General features: G+C 43.6%; 1 protein-coding gene across 3 annotated transcripts in view; it reads left to right on the forward strand.

The window, feature by feature from the left end:
* Positions 1-20355, forward strand: part of DAO (D-amino acid oxidase) — a 75725-nt gene that overhangs the window by 48236 nt on the left and 7134 nt on the right. For all 3 annotated transcript variants that reach the window (XM_089675758.1, XM_089675757.1, XM_089675756.1), the window contains exons 5-7: positions 581-646; positions 2923-2977; positions 5337-5441. In XM_089675758.1, the coding sequence (XP_089531884.1) occupies positions 581-646; positions 2923-2977; positions 5337-5441 (226 nt within the window). The remainder of the gene's footprint in view (positions 1-580; positions 647-2922; positions 2978-5336; positions 5442-20355) is intronic.

Consider the following 20355-nt stretch of genomic DNA (forward strand, 5'->3'; position numbering starts at 1 on the left):
TTTTCTTTCTTTTTTATTTTGGCAGCGCTTGAGCTTTAAGTCAATCACAATCAACTGCAAACAGTCTTTGTACTTTTTGTTAAATAATTAAATTGGCAAGTGCTGTTGATTGATGCACATTGGGACATGGAAAATAGTGTATGAATAATAATTCGTTTGCAGAAACTCATGGGCAGTCAGAACTGTCTAGAAATTGTTATAATTGTGAATAGTATAGTTTTTAGTGGATGGGTTAAAAAATCTGTGCAATGCAACATTCTAGGCATCCTTTGGAAATATAGCTAATTTGGCTGCATATTGACATGGGATCATTTGGTCTTTTTTCAAATTACGTTTAAAATTTATGTATTTTTCTCAGTTATTTTGTTTTGTGGCAATAACTAAGGCAAAACAAAAAAGTAAAAGAAAAACAGATGATTTATTTAACCTAGATTTGTTTGGATAGTAGGGAGGAAAATTTGGGAAATTATTTGGATATTATGTTGGTAATCTATATAGTTTACAAAAAAAATGAAATGACAAACTGTCTGTTCTAATGATGTTACATATTGTAACTACTTTCTTTTTTGTTATATTGTAGTTATGGCTGGTTTAATACAGCAATGATGATCGAGGGGAAAAGCTACTTACCTTGGCTTACAAAAAAGTATGTTCTATATTAAAATATATATTTTGTCTGAAAAGAGTCCACATGGAACATAACATTCAGCTGTTACATAGTCTGGGTGAAAAAAGACAAAAGTCCATCCAGTTCAACCATTAAAGAAAAAGTTATATTCCTATACCCACAGTTGATCCAGAGGAAGGCAAAAACAAACCCAGCAACGCATTATCCAATTTGCTCCTGCAGGGAAAAAAATTCCTTCCTGATCCCCCAAGAGGCAATCTGATATTCCCTGGATCCACCTTACCTATAAATGTTAGTATCCAGTTATATTCTGTGTATCTAAGATAGAATCCAGGCCTTTTTTAAAGCAATCCACTGAGCTGGCCAGAACCAACTCTTGAGGGAGTCTTTTCCACATTTTCACAGCTCTTACTGTGAAGATACCTTTCCGTGTTTGGAGATTACATTTCTTTTCCTCCAGACGTAAAGAGTGCCCGCTTGTCACCTGTGATGACCTCAGGGTGAATAGCTCTACACCGAGTTTACTATATGAACCACTGATGTATTTATACATGTTGATCATATCCCCCCTTAATCTCCTGTTCTCAAGAGAATAAATTCAGTTCCTCTAATCTTTACTCATAGCTGAGCCTCTTATCAGTTTGGTTATCCTTCTCTGTACTTTCTCCAGTTCCCCAATGTTCTTTTTGTGAATTGGTGCTCAAAACTGAACTGCATATTCCAGATGAGTTTCTATATAATTACGGTATCTACCTAAAATAAAAAACTCTCACCCTATAGCATAAAGTCTCCCCTTTACCCTTGAAAGTGTATCTATATATATATATCTCTCCAATATGCTACCCTTAACATAAAATTCCCAAATGTAAAAAATGATCATAAATATAATATCACAAAATTGTCCAATATATAGCAAATAGTGTCCAAAATAAAGTCAATTCTGATAATGAACAAAAAAATTACGCACTCGTGTCCCCAAAAATTAAAGCCATATAAATGGGGATTCCAAAATAAATCCTGGTGCATGAGTCTTCCAACTGGCTCCCACGAACAATGTGAACCTCAAAAAAAATTCACTATCACGGTTGATACACAAGTTCACTTTTCACTTAAGTGGTCACGTGTGATTTTTTTTTTTTTTTTTTTTACACAGTGTATTATAAATTTTACACAGTGTATTATTTATATTTGCTGGTTTGTTTAAGGATAATGCACTATGTAAATTTTTCTTTTTTTGAGGTTCACATTGTTTGTGGGAGCCAGTTGGATGGCTCATGCACCAGGATTTATTTTGAAATCACCATTTATGACTTTAATTTTTGGGGACACGAGTGCGTAATTTTTTTGTTCATGATCAGAATTGACACTATTTACTATATTTTGGACAATTTTGTGATATTATATTTATGATTATTTTTTACATTTGGGAATCTTATGTTAAGAGTAGCATATTGGAGATATATAAATTTCCAGATGAGGTCTTACTAATGATTTGTACAGGGGTAAAATAACATCTCGCTCTCTGGAGCTGTGATTGTGTGTAGGCACGTTGAGGCCCAAATCCAGCTTGGAAAAAAATGTAATTCCCTTCCTTTTCAAAAATAAAGGCAGCTCTGCCTGCTATATTTTTCCTTTTCCTGGTGCTGTCACCTGCAGACCAGCATTATTTAACCTCCTTGCTGTGAGCCCAGGGCATTAAGGTTTACCCACCCTGGGTTCACAGGAGGATGCTGCAGAGAAGTGCACAAAGTCATGCTTACTGCAACATTTACCCTGTCATATAAAGAAAAGGGTAAGAAGGACCTGTTACATCATCAGGCAGAGACAACTGGGGGAAAATATATGTATATATTTGTTTTGGGGGTACACAAAGGGTGATAGAGGACTGAAGGGGGATGACATGAGCCCCAATTAATATGAAGGAGAATAACAAAAAAAACTTTAGTTATTAGTGTTATAATTTGTTTCCGTGTGTCCCATTCACACTGCAACTCTAGCACTGCGTTGCGCACACTGGCCCAAATTGCACTGCAATATTGTCCAGCGCAGCGCACCACTTTGCCCAACATTGCAGTGGATGAAGTTTGCATTTTGTAAACTTCAAATAAATTCTGACAAGACTAAAAAAAAAAGAAAAAACAGTACGATGCACTGAATCACAAACCACACTGCCCACTAGCAGCCGGCCACACAGTGCGGCTGGAGCCCTGAATTACTCCAGCTGCTTTGCGATTTAGCAGGGTGAACAGTGTGAATTTGCGCTAAATAATTTTATTCTGATTTCTTGTTTGCAGACTACAGGAAAGAGGAGTCAAGTTTATTCACAAGAAGATTGAAAGTTTTGCAGAGGTAAGACTTAATAAAAAGCCTTGTATAGGAAAAATGTGTAGGCTGCCATTGCTGTCCTCTTTTGAAATGTTGTCTGGCTATCTTGGTGATGATTTGGCTCATTATCTGAGCCATTGATCCAGAACAAGTATGAATATAAGGAATTCTGCCTTTATATTGCTTTTCAATGGCTGCATGCTTGTTCCAGCCATGTGATTTTGTGAAGCCAAATACAGCCCCTGAAATAGTTAGTTTTGAGGAGGCCAGAAATAGAAGCCTCCATATATCGATCAGGATGTGTGTACATAGGTTGTCATATGTGCTTCAAAGTGGAGTAGATGCAAAACTTTCCACCTTCATTGAATTCCAGGTCTCTCGGTGTCTGACGCCGAGCAGCCACATATTTGCGTGCAATTAAAAAATACATATGTGCTGAGAGCGCGCGCCCTGCATGCTCCCAGCACATATGTTCGCTACTCCTAGAAAGGTCCCGATCTCCTCTTTCGATCGGGACCTTTTCTGATCATGTGACCACGAATCACGGCGGATACATGACCCTAAAACCCCGCCATGCCTCCCGGCTTCTGAAACTCTTAAGGGGCCGGGAGGCGCCGGCGTCAAGAGGTTAAATTAATATTAAATTTCAGGGTTTTTTTTCTTAGCTAAACACATTGAGCACAATAAAATAGATTCCCCAGTATATTAAAATTTTTACCCAAGCCCTTACAACTTCAGTGCTTCTGGTATATTGTTAAAATTCTTACCAAAGCCCTTACAACTTTCAGTGCTTCTGGCTCCTGTTGTGTCAGTGCTGCTTCATGAACTTCTGCTTTTCACAGGAAGGAGTTGTACAGTGCAGTCTATAGTCAGTCTTAGCTTGCAGAAGAAAAGCTGGAGGAGAAGGGAGGAGCAGAGGAGTGTCCTGCCATCCTAGAGTATGGGGCTGTGTTTCTTTTGGTGCACACAGTGTAGGGAGACACAGCTAGTCCCTGCATTTAAGGGTGGCTCCATAGGAGCCTGAAAGGGAAAGGAGCCACCATGAAAAAAGAATCCTGGGGCAGCAGTAATGACACCAGCTTAAACTAGAACATGACAAATAGTTAAATAAAGAAGCTGCATCAGTGTGTGGTTAAATCACCTGCTGAAAGTGCCATATAAAAGACAAGGGTTTAATATCTTCTTCCAAGGGGGTAGGCCATGATGCTTCAAAACTCACAGGGAATGGGTTGAAGGATGCTTAGTGCTATTCATCTCAGAAAAGAACTGATGCTGGATTGCATTGCATCTAAAGCTACAGATGACAGCATCAGAGAAGAGGTGAGTATGCCTTCCGTAGATGCTTTATTTTAAAACCTGCTGGGGGGAAGTTTTGTTTAAATGAAATTGGACTTGGCAGAATGAGCTTAGTGATGTCTTGGTATTATGCCACCAGTCTCATAGAGGTTTAGTGGAATATATAGAAAATGCACTCCAGATAAGGGAGCAAGGAAATTTAGCTCATAGCATTGCCCTGGCTGTCATGGTAGGGCAAGAAGACATGGAAAGATTTTTCTCACAGTAATGGACACATGTATAACCAGTACAGCATCATACGCCATCTTCATTTGAGAAAGGTTTGAGTTAAAGCTGAAATAGAGAAAATCTACCCTTGCAGTGGGTCCCCCACACTGGTAGATTCTATCTGTATCCCAGAGATCAGCTTTAACTCCATCCATACGCTTTACACACAGGCATCTGATGAATAATCCAATTGCACCACTCAAGTGCTTCTGTAGTACATCTGATGTTAAATCTTTTTTTGTACAATAGTAGCAGGTTTGTACGTCAGTGTTAGGATTTTGAATTTGATCCGTTGCGCAATCAGAAGCCAGTGGAGGGATTGGCAGAGGGGGGTGGCAGAAACGGAGCGGTTGGTAAGGTGAATGAGTCTGGCTGCCGTATTCAGGATCGACTGAAGCGGGGATAGCCTGTGGCGAGGCAGGCCAGTGAGGAGGGAGTTGCAGTAATCGAGTCGTGATATGATGAGGGAGTGGATGAGCTGTTTAGTGGTTTCTGGGGTTAAACAACTTACAAAAAAAATCCCCTCTGTGTTTGAGAGTATGAGTAGTACAGACATAAACCTGCTAATATTGTACGAAAAAATGATTTAACATGAGATGTACTCCATAAGCATTTGAGTGGTGACATTAAATTATACAACATCAGATGCCTGTGTGTAAAGTGTATGGATGGACTTTATCAAGGCACTGTATCTTAGAAAAGATACAATTTTTTGAGTGAATCCCATTGTAAATTTCTTCCCCTTCATCTATATGGATCAAAGAGAAATACAATTTATCTGCAGATTGTTTTATCTCATAACTTTTTTATGAACCTATAGCTTGCTGCTCAAGGAGCAGATGTCATCATTAACTGCACAGGAATTCGTTCAGGGCAGCTGCAGCCTGATCCAGATTTAAAACCAGGCAGAGGACAGATTTTGAAGGTATGTGTGTAACAGAGATGCATAAAGCCTTTACTGTATGTATCCTGCTGTTTTTCCTGTTAGCTTTGATCAAGCAACATTACAATCCATTTCCTGTATCACTAAGAAAATAAACAGAGTGCTCAAGGCAATACAACCGATATTATGAATGATGCTATGTGGATTTAAAGTCTAAATCTAAAGGATTATTGTTCCATATAGATATGGGAAATAAGTAACAAGCAAATAAAGGTTTTGCTATCTTTTTCAAGCAAATAAAGGTTTTGCTATCTTTTTCAAGCTGCAGACACTTTGAAAATAATTTCAGTAATTATGCTTCTAGTGAGACTACTCTGCAGGCTGCACTGAAGATGTAACTCTTGAGAGATGTCAGCAAGGAAGAAAACTACAAAAAAAAAAATATAAAATCTGTTTTTGATTGCAATGTATGATACATGTGGTTGTATGTTTGCTGCATGATGCAATGCTGTATAGAGATAAAAAAAATGCTGAAGCATGATAAACATTCTTTACATGTTTATATACTACTACATTGTATAATTTGATGCTGAAAATGTTATATCAAAGTCCTACACCAGCCAAAACCTTTTTTTAGCATTGAGTAAAGGTGTCAGGTGTGTCTTTGGGACAGGAAATGAAGAGATACATCCCCAGTGGGTATCCAGCCAGCAATAAATAAAACAAAATTCAAAGAAGTGCAGCGCTTAAAAATAAGTTCCATCGATAAATATATAAAAGTTCAATGAGTAGCAATAAAATAATTTCTTATGAGGCAGGTATCTCAGTACTTCTAATGCTGGTATAAACAGCCAACCAAAATTAGCAGAAGTGCGCACTCACCGGAAGCACATATTAACAGCGCATGTAGTAATATATGATAGGTGGTGGGCTGCCTCCCAGATCATCAAGCCATGGTGAATAGTGAGATTCTGCCTGGTCCAGAGGTCCCCCTTAGGATGGGATACTCCTCTGGATACTGGATATCACAGGTATTTTCTGCAGATGCAATAGCTCACATAGGAGCTCAAAAAAACAGGTGCCAAATAGTGTAGTATTTCAGGAAAATTTATTGAAGCATAAAACAACATAGGGCAGTATGCATCATATATTATTACAAATAATAGTGCAATACTGACCCCTTTAAAGATGGCCGCCAAGCCTCCTCATGGCTCCAGCGGCATGAAAACGTCACGCTCTGTACAGCTCCTCCTTCCTAAGACCTTTCGTGCTAAAAGCACATCATCAGAGGGGAGGCTGGGCTGATGTTGTGAAGGTACTGTGGTCACCTTTAGTGCAATAGCTGCTACACATTCTGAGCGCTCACTATATAGCTTGTCAATAAATAAAACAAAGCTTCTAACCTTTGCCTACTCTGCTGAATAAAAATTAATCTTTTTTGTTAGCTCCTCCTAATGTTTGTTGAAATTGGCTTTGAACTCTTTCTGCAACATCAGATTCCACTGTACACGTAGCAATCATCAACAACCAAAGATGATTTTTCTACAGCAAGTTGGAGCATTAAGAGTATAGTATAACTTGTTCCCAAAATGCTTAACACATATTTTTTGAAAATACTTTTTACAATATACTCTCTGTACAAGTTAGGCCTCAGAGGGAATTTTAGGAGTTGCATTGCTGTATATGGGCATCTCTTGCCTATCATAAAAAAAATAATCGACTCCTACATGCAGTTGGATATTTCTCTGTTCTGCACCCTCTCTCCATGTAATCTGCAAAGATTTAGCACAGCCTTCCTCAGCTAGGGTCCTCCAGAGGTTGCTAGGAGTTCCTTGTGCAATGAGCAATTTCTGCCTCCTCAGATAAGAAACCACTGACAGCAATGATCTTTTAAGCTCGGAGATTCTTCCCAATGACTAGAAGTGTAAGCTGCATTCTTCCCATTGATAGTCACACTAATGTACAGTGAGCTGTAGATATAGTAATTATTAGCAGGGGGTCCCTGAGACCACAGTTATTTCAAGGGTTCCTTCATTGTAAGGCTGGCCATACATTATACAATTGTCTTATACAATTTTCCTTTAGATTTGACCTCATAGTATATGGTTTTGGTAAATCTAAACACTTTCAATTTGTATGCAATAAAGCAGGCCCTTGTACCACATAGGTGAAAGTAAATCTTAAAGAAATTGAATAGGAAAATGTATATATGGCCATCTTTTTAGGATGGACATAGACATTGGATAACAGCTTCTCCAACACTGAAAGGAAGGGGTTGGGGGAAGTTAATTGGTTTATGTTTAAAGATGATAGCAGATCCTCATTTTATAACAATATTCTTAAGTAATTTAATGTCTTTAGTGGAATAATGTTAAGATGGCCATAGACTAATTCGAACCATGTATCGATCAACCAACTTAGGTACAACAAGCCTATTGGATTTTACATTCGATTACTGCTACCAGCTGTTATAGCCACTAGTAATAATCACTGAGTTCTCCTGGGAGACAGCTGGTTGCAGGAAAGAAATTTGCTCCGTTTACCACCAGCTTTACTTAAATTAAGCCTTGCCATTCACTAATTAAAACAAACTGCAGGGTGCGCATGTGCGGCTGCCGGGATCGGATGTCCCGGCATTAGCTCCGCACATCTCCAGCACTGATAGCAGCCCATATAAGGGCATAATGCTGACTCACTCCCGGGGCCCCCTGAACTGGACCTCGGGCACTCACAATAATGCCCAGAAAACGGTGGTGAAGAGCCGTGGAGGCTCCCAGATTCAGCTCCCTGCGGGGACTGGGAGATCCAAGATGGCGGCCGTATCGGTGCCCGCGGCTCCTGGTGCCTCCTCTGTCTCTCTCACGGCAGCACCTCTCCCCCAGAGGGAGAAAACGGGCACTTCTTCCCACACTGGACCAAGGAGGATTGCAGCAGCATCACCAGCTGGGGTGAGTGACTCCCTGCAGCCCCCCCAGTCACCTTCCAGTCCTGTACCACCAGAGTCCCAGGCTTCAGCCTGTTCCTTGGGCCATGACTCCCCTGCCTCCTCGCCATTGAGCAGCAAGATTGCTGCCATTTTTTACAGCCAGCATAGCGGTCCAGAGCCTGCATATGACAGCCTGGCTTCCTCGCCAACAATTCCTCCTGACCCGCCTCTATTCGGGTGCCGCGACTTTGATAGCTCAGTTCGCAGATTTGCTGCAACGTGTACTGGACAGAGCTACCTCAAAATTGGTGGCTGACCTTAAGCAGGATTTTCAGGTCTTGGGCCACCGTCTAGACAGTATCGAGGCTAAAGTTGATTTGACAGCCCATAGTGTCTCCCAAAATTCTAACATGATCACCGACTTGCAAGATCGCCTGGAGGAAGCATACTCTAAAATTGATGATTTGGAGAATCGGGCCAGGCGATACAATTTTCACATTCGAGGACTCCCTGAGTCTGTTAAGGAGCTCACTAGCTGCACACACACCCTCATTGACGCCCGACATTGATGACCTTCATCTTGAGATAGATCGCATTCACAGGGCATTGATCCCCCCCCCCCCCGGCAAGGGGGGCCTCCTAGAGATATCATCGTCAAGCCTCATTTTTTTCCAGGTCAAGGAAGCAGTTATGCGGTATGGCAGGGAGAATCTGGACCTAGAGCTTACGGGGCACAAGATACAAATATTTGCTGATGTCTCTCCGGCCACTATCCAGAAGCGGCGATCCCTCAAGCCACTACTCTCTCACTTGGTTCAAAAGGGCATTAGATATCGTTGGGCCTACCCTTTTCGTCTGCAGTTCACTCTTAATGGAATGTCCTTTGAGTTTGCTACATTCCAGGATGGCAAGGAGTTGCTATTTCAGCTGGGTATTATCTCTCGCAGTCCGGCATCCCATTCCCCTATGGGATCGGCTCCTTGACCGCCTCTGCTCCAGCCATTGTGGACTACACCATCATCTAAGAAAAGGGGGTCCCGGAACCCACGTGGGAAGATCTCTTGAACTTCCGTGTCCTTTTGGGGACTTTTCACTGTGATGTGTTGATTGGTGGTGGCCTCTCTGTGGCTCCTAAGAGCGTTGGCCGCTGCTGCTATGTTGGTGTGGGGGGATTGGCGGGAGGGTTGGGGGCAGGACTTGGGGTTTATATTGCATCTGTTTGAATACCATTTCAAACGGTTTCATTGTTGTGTTCTTATATATTTTTATGCACTATACTTTTGATTTATTGCTGATAGGTTACTGTTACTTTCGGTGCCGGAGAGTGTCTTTGCACTCTCCCTGACTGGAAGACTCTTCCCCGAGATCGTCTCTCTGGGCAGATCCATTCCACCACAGGGCTATTGCTCTGTATTTTCTGGTACATTGTTTGATTCATTTATATAGTATTGTTTCGTGTACCGCAGTTACTTGACATTCGGACTTTTGTGTTCTGAATGTCTTCTCCTTTCTCTTCCCTTTTTCTCCGATTTTTCTCTTTGTCTTTCTTTGTTCTTCTCTGGGGTCAGCAGGCAACATTTAAGGACTCTTAAGGACCTTTTCACTTTTCGGGAACGAGGGGTCTCTATCCTGATTAGCTCCTTAATTACTTATAATGTCTTCCCTACGGTCAACAAGAAGAGGTATTCGTCTAATTTCTCACAATGTCCAAGGGCTTAATTCCCCATTCAAACGCATACAGGCCTTTAGCTCATACCACTCCCTTGGGGCAGATATAGTTGCCTTACAGGAGACACATTTTCCCCCCTCCTTCTCTCCATGCTATATCCATAAAAATTACCCTCTCTGCTTTTTTGCTAACGCTACAGAGAAAAAATGGGGGTGGCCCTTTGCTTTTCTTGCCGAATGTCCTTTACCGAACCTAAAATTATCTGGGACAAGGAGGGGCGATATTTTCTGGTGAAAGGCCACTTGGGAGGAAACCTTATCACTTTTCTAATTTATTACACCCCAAATACCAATCGGGTGGAATTTTTCCAGTCCCTGCTAAGCACTCTGGTCGGAGAATTTGAGGGTGATGTTATTCTGGCTGGTGACTATAATCTAGCATTGGACCAGACTCTAGATCATTCCCAAACCGTCACGCTTCAGCCTCCTTCTAGATGGAGCTGTAAGTTGGCTCAACTCTTATATTGCTATGACTTTATTGATGCATGGAGGGAGGCTAATCCTACTTCCCGAGACTACTCCCACTACTCCAGGGCTCATAACAGTTATCCCTGCATTGATCATATTTTTCTTCATACACATTCACTCCCCAAACTTGTTACTGCTAAAATCTTCTCCACGCCTTGGTCTGACCACGACCCAGTTTCTATAACCTTGTCGTCCGAGACACCTGGTAAGACGGCTTTTCACTGTTGTCTTAATGACTCTATCTTGGGTAGCCCCTCTCATTGTCGGGAAATCTCCTCACACCCACAGACATTTTTTGACTTTAATAAAGCAGAGGACACGAACTCGGCGATTAATTGGGCAGCTCATAAGGCCTCAGTCAGGGGATATATTATTCAACTTTCTTCAAGTCTAAAAAAAAGCCCGAAATGACCTACTTACTACTAAAACTCAGTCATACACTGACCTGGTTGCTCAACATAAGCAGAATCCCAGTCCTGATTCGTTACTTAAACTTGACCAGGCCAGACTGGAACTTAACTTGTGTCTTACTACCACTGCTGACAAACAACTTTGTTGGTCTAATCATAAATTTTTTACTTGGAGGGACAGACCTGGCACCCTGTTGGCACGCAAACTGACTCCCAGACATTCCCAGACTGCTCTCCCCAAACTCAGACTGGATAACGGTTCGTTATCCCAGGACCTTGGTAAGATCCTCCACAAATTTCATTCTTTCTACACTCAACTTTATAGCACACCTAAAGGGGGTTCTTCTTCTCTTGATACTTTTTTGGAGTCTATTTTACTCCCCCCTCCCACCCCTCCAGGAGGCCCATAGGGAGATGATGGAACAACCTATCTCATGTGAAGAAATCTGGAATGCGGTGAAATCTCTTGTCTCTCATAAGGCCCCAGGACCGGATGGTCTTCCCAGTAATTACTATAAAGCTTTCCCTGATATTCTGACGCCCCATATGGCCCTCTACTTTAATTATTTGCAGGATGGAGGAGTGGTACTCCCAGATGAAAATAAGGCATTCATCAGTGTCATTCCCAAGTCTCTCAAGGATGCCGCTATGGTCTCCAATTACCGGCCTATTTCCCTAATTAATTGTGATATAAAGATTCTTACTAAAATCCTGGCCCTACATCTTCATAACTTCTTGGCCCTATATATTCATGATGACCAATCAGGATTCATAAGCGGTCAACAAACATCGGACCAAATTAGACGGACTATAGGTTTGCTGTCAGCTGTGCAGTCCAATTGGGACGGGTCTCCACAGAGGGAAATTCTACTACTGTCACTGAATATTCAGAAAGCATTCGACAGTCTGTCCTGGGACTATTTATTTTGAACATTAGACAAATTCGGGTTTGGCCCTTATTTTACAACACTGTTGCGGGCCCTCTATTCTACTCCGTCCGCTCAAGTTTCCATTCGTGGATATAAATCAGTCCCTTTTTCGATAGAACGAGGGACTAGACAGGGATGTCATCTTTCTCCATTGCTCTTTGCGTTGGCAATGGAACCACCTGCGATTGCTATTTGCGCTGATCCCACTATCTCGGGTGTTTACTGTGGTCAATGGGATCATAAATGCGCCCTATTTGCTATTGATCTCATGTACATATCTAATCCTCAAACATCTCTGCCTGGTTTCTTCCATTTGTTTCATTGGTTTTCTGAAGCTTCCGGTCTTACGCTCAGCTTATCTAAAACAGTTGCTTTAAATATCTCGTTACCCAATTTGGAGGCTCGTTACTGCCAGGAAAATTTTGATTTTCAATGGGCCCCTGGTTCTCTCCCCTATCTAGGGATTCACCTTACGAAATCTATATCGACGTTATACAAGGCCAACTATCTCCTGCTTTTCAAAAGACTTAAAAATGACTTACTAGACTGGCAGGATCTCTCACTTTTCTGGTTCGGTAGAATTAATTCTATTAAAATGACCTTTCTGCCAAGATTATTGTACTATTTCAGGACACTACCAATCATGATCCCCAAACGGGAACTGTTATTACTACAAGCAGCAGTCTCTAGATTTGTATGGAGGGGAAAACGCCCTAGGCTTAACAAATCTACCTTATTTTGTCTGAAGAGGCATGACGGTTTGGGACTCCCTAATCTTTTACCATACTTTCAGGTGGCCCAAATAGCAGAGTTATCGTGTACTACGGCCACGGGATATGTCCCCCAGTGGGTTGGGATTGAGGCTCTTTTGTGCCGTTCATATGCTATTGTTGCTCTCATGTGGCTTCCCAGTGGATTGCGTCCTCCTATTTTGTGTCCTACTCTATCCTATTCATTATCGGTGTGGGATAGATGGCGAGCTCGTAAACCTTTCTCCTCTCCGCATACCCCGTTGGCCCCCGGTGTTTGGTAATCCTGAGTTTGACCCGGGTTCATCTTCCTCGAGGTTCCAGTGGTGGATTAATAAGGGGTTGTTGCGTATCGAAGACTATTTAGATGGGGTTCATCCTCGGTCTCCTCAATATTTTGTGACTAATTATATGATGCCTCACGGAGAAATATTCCGTTATCACCAACTTCGCTCTTTTATCAATAGCAAACTTAGATTACTCACAGATCCTTGTGCGCTTACTTCCCTCGAGGTCTCCTGTGGGGCAAGTGGGATGATGCAAGGTCGTTTATCCATTATTTATGCTTCGTTGGTTGATCCCCTCACTAAATTATCCTACATGACCCAATAGGAGAGGGATTTAAATAGTTCATTAGATTTAGATACATGGCGGAATGTGGCTCATACTCTATCGAAGATCTCGATTAACACTGATCTTGTTGAATCCAACTATAAAACGTTACTTCGATGGTATTTGGTTCCTACTCTTCTAGCCATAATGTATCCCTCAGTGTCATCTAGCTGTTTCCGACACTGTGGTCAAGAGGGTACCTGTCAAGCACCGCCTGGCGGTACCTCTAGCAATCCACAGAACAGGATTCCCCAGAGCGCGGAGTCTAAGTCCCAGTCTGCTTGTTCACCAGGGCCCCTGATGGTGGGGATGGACTTGGAGCAGACAGTGACCAGGTCGCGGTCCCTGAGTACACCCGCCTGTGGTAGAGGGGTCCGCCAGAGGTATACACTGGTAGAGAGCCTGACATGAAGAGGCGGATAGGCCTGAGCAGTGGTGACCGGATCCGTGCAGGACGGATGGATGGATTGATGGCAGGGTAGCAAGCGTGGTCAGACAGGCCGGGTCGGTAACGGTGGGGACAGCACGGTACAAGCAGCAGGCAAAGAGTAGTCAGGTCACTCGCCGGGTTCGGTAACAGGAGTTCAGATCAATACAGGGATATCCAGGAGAGTAGTCAAACGAGCCAGGGATCAGAGCAGGAGATGGTCAGGATCAAGCAGGGTCGGCAACAAATCAATCAACAGGTACACAGGAGCAGGAATAGGGTAATAAGACCATACGGCAACTAGTGTATGTGCAGGTTTAAATAGTGCGCCCTGCGCTGTCATTGGTGCCAGGCGCACGTGCGCATGCGCGGCCACCGCTGCAGCTGCCCAGGCCTTAGTGCCTGCTGATTAGAGTGCATTGGCGTTCTGTGCATGCGCAGACCCGTGCGCCGCCGTGATTGCTGACAGTACCATGTTCCACCTTTGGTGGAAATGTCCAGTTGTGAGTAGGTTCTGGATCCGCATATTCAATTTTATATACTCAGTAACAGGAGTTCGTATCCGTAGATCGCTGGAAGTGGCTTTGTTCAATATACTACCCTCTGACGTCCCCAAAAAATCGACTAAACTAATTTTATACCTTTTACTGGCGGCTCTCATTACCATAGCTAGAAGTTGGAAACAATCTTTGATCCCATTAGACAGAGTGAAACAAAAACTTAACTGGATAATGGTTAACGATAAACTGACAAGTATTGTCAATGACGATATGTCCAGATTTGAGAGGACTTGGGAACCTTGGATTAATTACATTACTGTATCATGAGAGTCCTACAGCTGACCTCCCCCTCTTATTTTCTTCCTTTCCCTTAGAAGTAATTTCCTTCTTTTCTCTTTCTTCTCTCTTTTTCTACTCTATGCGCTGAATTATTTCTGTTACATTTGGTTCATTCCTTTGGTTCAATTTCTGTTTATTGATTTATGAAACCTGTAAGTCTTGATGGTTATGGCACTCTCTGTGTGCATTTGTAATGCCACTTTTCGATAATCTTTTTGCGTGCCTATCAGTGTTATGATTCTGATTCTACTGTATATCTCGTTCCACCATGTAGGTGGACTTTTTTTTTTTTTGCCATCTCGTTTTATGCTTTTTATATGCTTGTTTCTCAATAAAAATATTGAAATATGAAACAAACTGCAGTGACAGAAATAGTTTTATTAGTTTATTGAAACCCAGTAGTGTCCTGTGCAGCTTTGTAAAGCCAGCCATGCATGGATGGAACCTTGGCTAGTTCAGCAGGGACTAGACGAGATTCAATGCATCAATGGGCTGCCTGGTTGTACCCAAGTCGTGTATGTGGGAACTGCCGGTGGCTATAGCCGCTAGCAGTAATCATTGTGTTCTGCAGAATGGGAATGCTCCTTGCCAACAGAATACAATAGCACTGCAGGAGAATTCCCCTATCAAAACTGACTGTTGATGGAGAAACCAAGTGATTTTTTTCCCTTCCACACATGGCAGAAAGAAAATCACAATCTGTGGGCTGCTTAACCACTAGCCGCCCAGCCACTGTATAAAAACGGTGGCAGGACGGCACGGCTGGGCAAAAGCACGTTTTAAAATGTACTGTTTCAAAACAGGTAGGGGACGCGCGCGAGGCGCGCCTCTGCCCTACCTTCACCGCCAATCTCAGCCGCGGGTGTCAGTCGCCGGGTCACAGCCGGTTATTATCAGCAGTGTCCTGGCGATTAGCGGCAATCGGTGACAGAGAGCAGGGCTGCTTTCTGTCAGTTCCCTGACAGTTCCTGACAAGCTTACCAAGAGAAAAGAGTTTCTCTGTCCCGATCAGCCTGTCTCCCTGCAGTACACACCCCCGCCCCCTAGTAAAACACTCCCCTCACACAGTTAACCCTTTCAGTGCAAAAAAAAGTTAATCCCATCCTCCCCAGTGCCATTAGTACAGTGTCAGTGTTTTTTTTTGCACTGATCACTGTATTGGTGTCACTGGGGATGTCAGTGACCCTAAGTCAGTTCCCCCCAGTGTCAGAATGTCCTCCGCAGTCCTGCCATAAGTCGCTGGTCGCCGCCATAAGTCACTGATCGCCGCCATAAGTCGCTGATCACCGCCATTATTAGTATAAAAAAAAATTAAAATCCGAGTATCTTTCCCGCCATTTGTAAACGCTATAACTTTCACATAAACCAATTAATTTACACGTATTGGGTTTTGTTTTAGCAAAGACATGTCGCAGAATGCACTTTGGCCAAAATTTTATGACGAAATTTGATTTTTAAATTTTTTTTTACTGGACATGTTTTATAGCAAAAAGTACAAAATATTGTTTTTTTTTCTCAAAATTGTCAGCCTTTTTTTTTTTTATAGCGCAAAAAATAAAAAACGCACAGGTGATCAAATACCACTGAAAGAAAGCTCTATTTGTGTGAAAAAAAGGATGTAAATTTTGTTTGGGTGCAGCGTTGCATGACTGCGCAATTATCAGTTGCATTCGTGCAGCACAGAGTAGCAACAATAGGCCTGGTCATTAAGGGGGGTAAATCCTCAGGAGGGCAAGTGGTTAAGCATCCCTTTGTTCTTGGCCCCCATCTGTGCTTTCCTCCTCATCTGCTGCTCTAATGTCCAGTGCATGCTAGAATATAGATATTCAGTCGATTGCGCACATTTACTGTAGTTTACCACTGTGAATCATTAAAAATTATAGTGATTAAGTCCAAAAAATACATATGACAAGTGTTAGTACTGCAGATAGGTACCACAAATCCTCCACCGAATCCCCCAAAAGTGTACTCTCACCTGGCAAATTGACCCTCACTACAAAGGTTAAAACACATGAAAGATAAGGTTCCACATTTAGTTAGGTGGATTCAATCAATATGCAGCAATCTGATCAGAATAATAGTTTCCAACGGCTCCTCTTACTGCCCAGTGGTTCATATAAACTCTGAATCTTGACTCTTCACATTACCTACACTTCAGGAAAGAATACAATGCCAGAGCATGCATACAATCTGAAAATCATGTCTTTGGCATGTGCCTGGCTCTGTCTGTGATTCAAGTATCCTTGAATCACAGACCAGTCATTAGATGTGGTGGCTGCAAGAGTTTCATTTTTCTTGACTTTATTCTGTCTTTTTCACCTGGTGATCTTTCGAGTAGCACACCTGCTGTATAAATACAGGAGGTGTGTTACTAGGATTCGACACCCCGGGCCAATCATTTTCAATACCCTTTTGCACTAGAAGACACACATTTTATTTCTAGTATGAAAAAAACCCCAAATAATACAAATAACATTTAATAATGGGCAAAAAACCATATACATTAACCGCTTGCCCTCCTGAGGATTTACCCCTCTTCCTGACAAGGCCTCTTTTTGCTACTCGGTGCTGTATTAATTCAACTGATAATTGCACGGTCATGCAATGCTGCACCCAAACGAAATTTATGTCCTTTTTCACACAAATAGAGCTTTCTTTCAGTGGTATTTGATCACCTGTGCGTTTTTATTTTTTGCGCTATAAAAAAAAAAAGGCTGACAATTTTGAGAAAAAAAAACAATATTTAGTACTTTTTGCTATAAAACATGTCCAGTAAAAAAAAATTTAAAAATCAAATTTCGTCATAAATTTCGGCCAAAATGCATTCTGCAACATGTCTTTGCTAAAACAAAACCCAATACGTGTAAATTAATATTTGATCACCGGTGCGCTTTTTATTTTTCGTGCTATAAACAAAAAAAGACCAAACATTTTTAAGAAAAACAATATTTTTTTACTTTCAGCTATAAAAAATATATAGTAAACTCAAAGTTTGTTATAAATTTAGGCCAAAATGTTTTCTGCTATATGTTTTTGGTAAAAGAAAAATCCCAATAAGTGTATATTGATTGCTTTGTGTGAAAGTTATAGCGTCTACAAACTATGGTGTAGATACTGCAATTTACGCCATTTTTTTGCTATACAGCGCTGCGCTAGTTTAACGGACAATTGCGCGGTCATGCAATACGGTACATAAATTAAATTTACATCCTTTTTTTTCCCACAAATTGAGCTTTCTTTGGTGATAATTTCGGTGATATACTGCAAGCAAACACCCTGGGAAACATCTCTTACATGCCTGAGTCCCACTCTGTGTACCTTTATATAATACACTCCTCTTCATACTACTATCCTCTGTTCCCAAATCTCATTTCTTTACCCCTCTGCTCCACCCCAAAACTTGCACATCTCCCCCTCATTGCTATCATCTCCCTACTACTGCTCTCATCACCCCCCAAAATGCCTCTTCTACTCCTTCTCATTTTCCTCTCCTCCATTCCCAAATTCCATTCACTATATCCCTCTGCTCCTCCTAAACATTTGTATATTGTGTCCTCACTGCTTCCTTCGCCCCTCTATGGCACCCACCACCTCCTCCTATTATTCCACTCTCCCACTGACCCGAACACCTCCACTAGGAGTTTCTCACGCTCCTGCACATCCCGCTCCCATGCCACCTTTCTCACCCTTCTCCTCCTAGCCGCTGGAGACATCTCCCCGAATCCTGGCCCTCCACCACCTCCCTCACCCGCACAACACCCTCCCGCCTCCATGTCCTACCGCAACCCCCGCAACCTAGTATCTGTCCCCCTGCTCCCTAAAATCTCCCCCCCGTTTTCATGTGCACTCCTGAACGCTCGATCGGTGTGCAACAAGCTTACCGCCATCCACGACCTCTTTGTTTCCTGCTCCCTCAACCTCCTGGCGATCACGGAAACCTGGATCCAGCCCACTGACTCTACCTCCCCTGCTGCACTCTCCTATGGAGGTCTCACCTGGACCCACTCACCCAGGCCTAACGGTCATAAAGGTGGTGGGGTTGGTCTGCTCCTGTCACCGCAGAGCACCTTCCGAGTCCTCCCAAACCCCCCCTCCCTATCCTTCTCCTCCTTCGAGGCCCACTGCGTCCGACTATTCTCCCCAACCCCCCTGAAGATTGCTGTGATATACCGGCCTCCTGGATCCATACCCCGCTTCCTGGAAGACTTCTCCTCCTGGCTACCCTTCTTCCTCTCCTCTGAGCTACCCATCATCATTCTTGGGGATTTCAACATCCCTGTCAACCTTGACAACCCAGACGCAGCCCGTCTCCTCCACTTAACCTCCTCCTTTGCACTTGCACAGTGCATACAATCCACCACCCACTCCGACGGTAATATCCTTGATCTTGTCTTCTCCAACCGCTGCGCTCCCCACAACCTCACTAACACCCCCTTCACTCTCTCTGACCACAACCTGATCACCTTCTCTATCTCCTCGTCCTCCAACGCCTACCCCTCCAAATGTCACACTACTACCAGCCGTAACCTCCGCAACCTTAACCCTGCCCCCCTCCACTCTGCAGCTGATCAACTCCACGACCGCATCCTCCCCCTGTCCTGCCCCGACTTGGCTATGACTGCCTACAACAACGCGCTGTCAGCAGCCCTTGACTCACTAGCTCCTTTAACCACACGCAACATCAGACTCCGACCGCTCCAGCCCTGGCAGACTGATCACACCAAAACCCTCAAACGACGCAGTCGTGCCCTGGAGCGACTATGGCGCAAAACAAAATCCCAACAAGCTTTCACCTGCTACAAATCTGCCTTCCGCACCTACACCTCCTCCCTCCACGCAGCCAAACAAGCCTACTTCCTGACCCTCATCAAGGCCCTCTCCTCCAATCCTCGCCGACTCTTCTCCACCTTCAACTCTCTCCACCCCCACCTCCACCCAGCACCTCACTCACCGCCCTTGAGATTGCCAATCACTTCAAAAACAAGATTGACACAATTCGCAAGGACATTGCCGCAACTCACACGCCCTCTCAACCCGTCCCCTCTCACACAGCTACCCCCTCATCCCCCCTCCCCCTCAACATTACCCGCAGGGACTTCGTCACTGCTCAAACTCCCTCCAACCCCGTTCCCCCTCACTCAGCTACCCCCTCATCACCCCTCTCCCACGGCCCCACCACTGCTCTGACCTCCACTCCCACCCCACCCTACATTCCTCATACTGAAGCTCCCCCAACACTCCACACCTTTGACCTTACTACCATCGAGGAAGTCTCCAAGATCCTCTCTGATGCCCGCCTCACCACCTGCCCCCTCGACCCTATCCCCTCACAATTCCTACGACCTCCCTCCCCCTCCATCCTACGCTCCCTCACCCACATCTTTAATCTCTCCCTCTCCTCCGGCACTTTCCCCTCCCCACTGAAGCATGCACACATCACCCCCATACTTAAAAAGCCCTCCCTGGACCCCAATGACCCGAACAACCTCAGACCCATCTCCCTGCTCCCACTTACATCTAAACTCCTCGAGCGCCTCGTCTACACCCTCCTATTCTCTCACCTCAACAACAACAACCTCCTCGATCCCCTACAGTCTGGCTTCTGCCCCCTACACTCCACCGAAACTGCCTTACTCAAACTCTCCAACGACCTTCTAACCGCCAAAGCTAATGGCCACTATTCAGTGCTCCTACTCCTTGACCTCTCTGCGGCCTTCGACACAGTTGACCACCCCCTCCTCCTCAAAATACTACACTCCCTCGGCCTCAGAGATTCTGCTCTCTCCTGGCTCTCATCCTACCTGTCACAACGCTCTTTCAGCGTTACCTATAATGCTACCACCTCCCCCTCACTCCCCCTCTCTGTTG

Source organism: Staurois parvus, unplaced genomic scaffold (genome assembly GCF_062004578.1).
Source record: "Staurois parvus isolate SC_StPar_1 unplaced genomic scaffold, SC_StPar_1.0 ptg000158l, whole genome shotgun sequence".
Lineage (NCBI taxonomy): Eukaryota > Metazoa > Chordata > Amphibia > Anura > Ranidae > Staurois > Staurois parvus.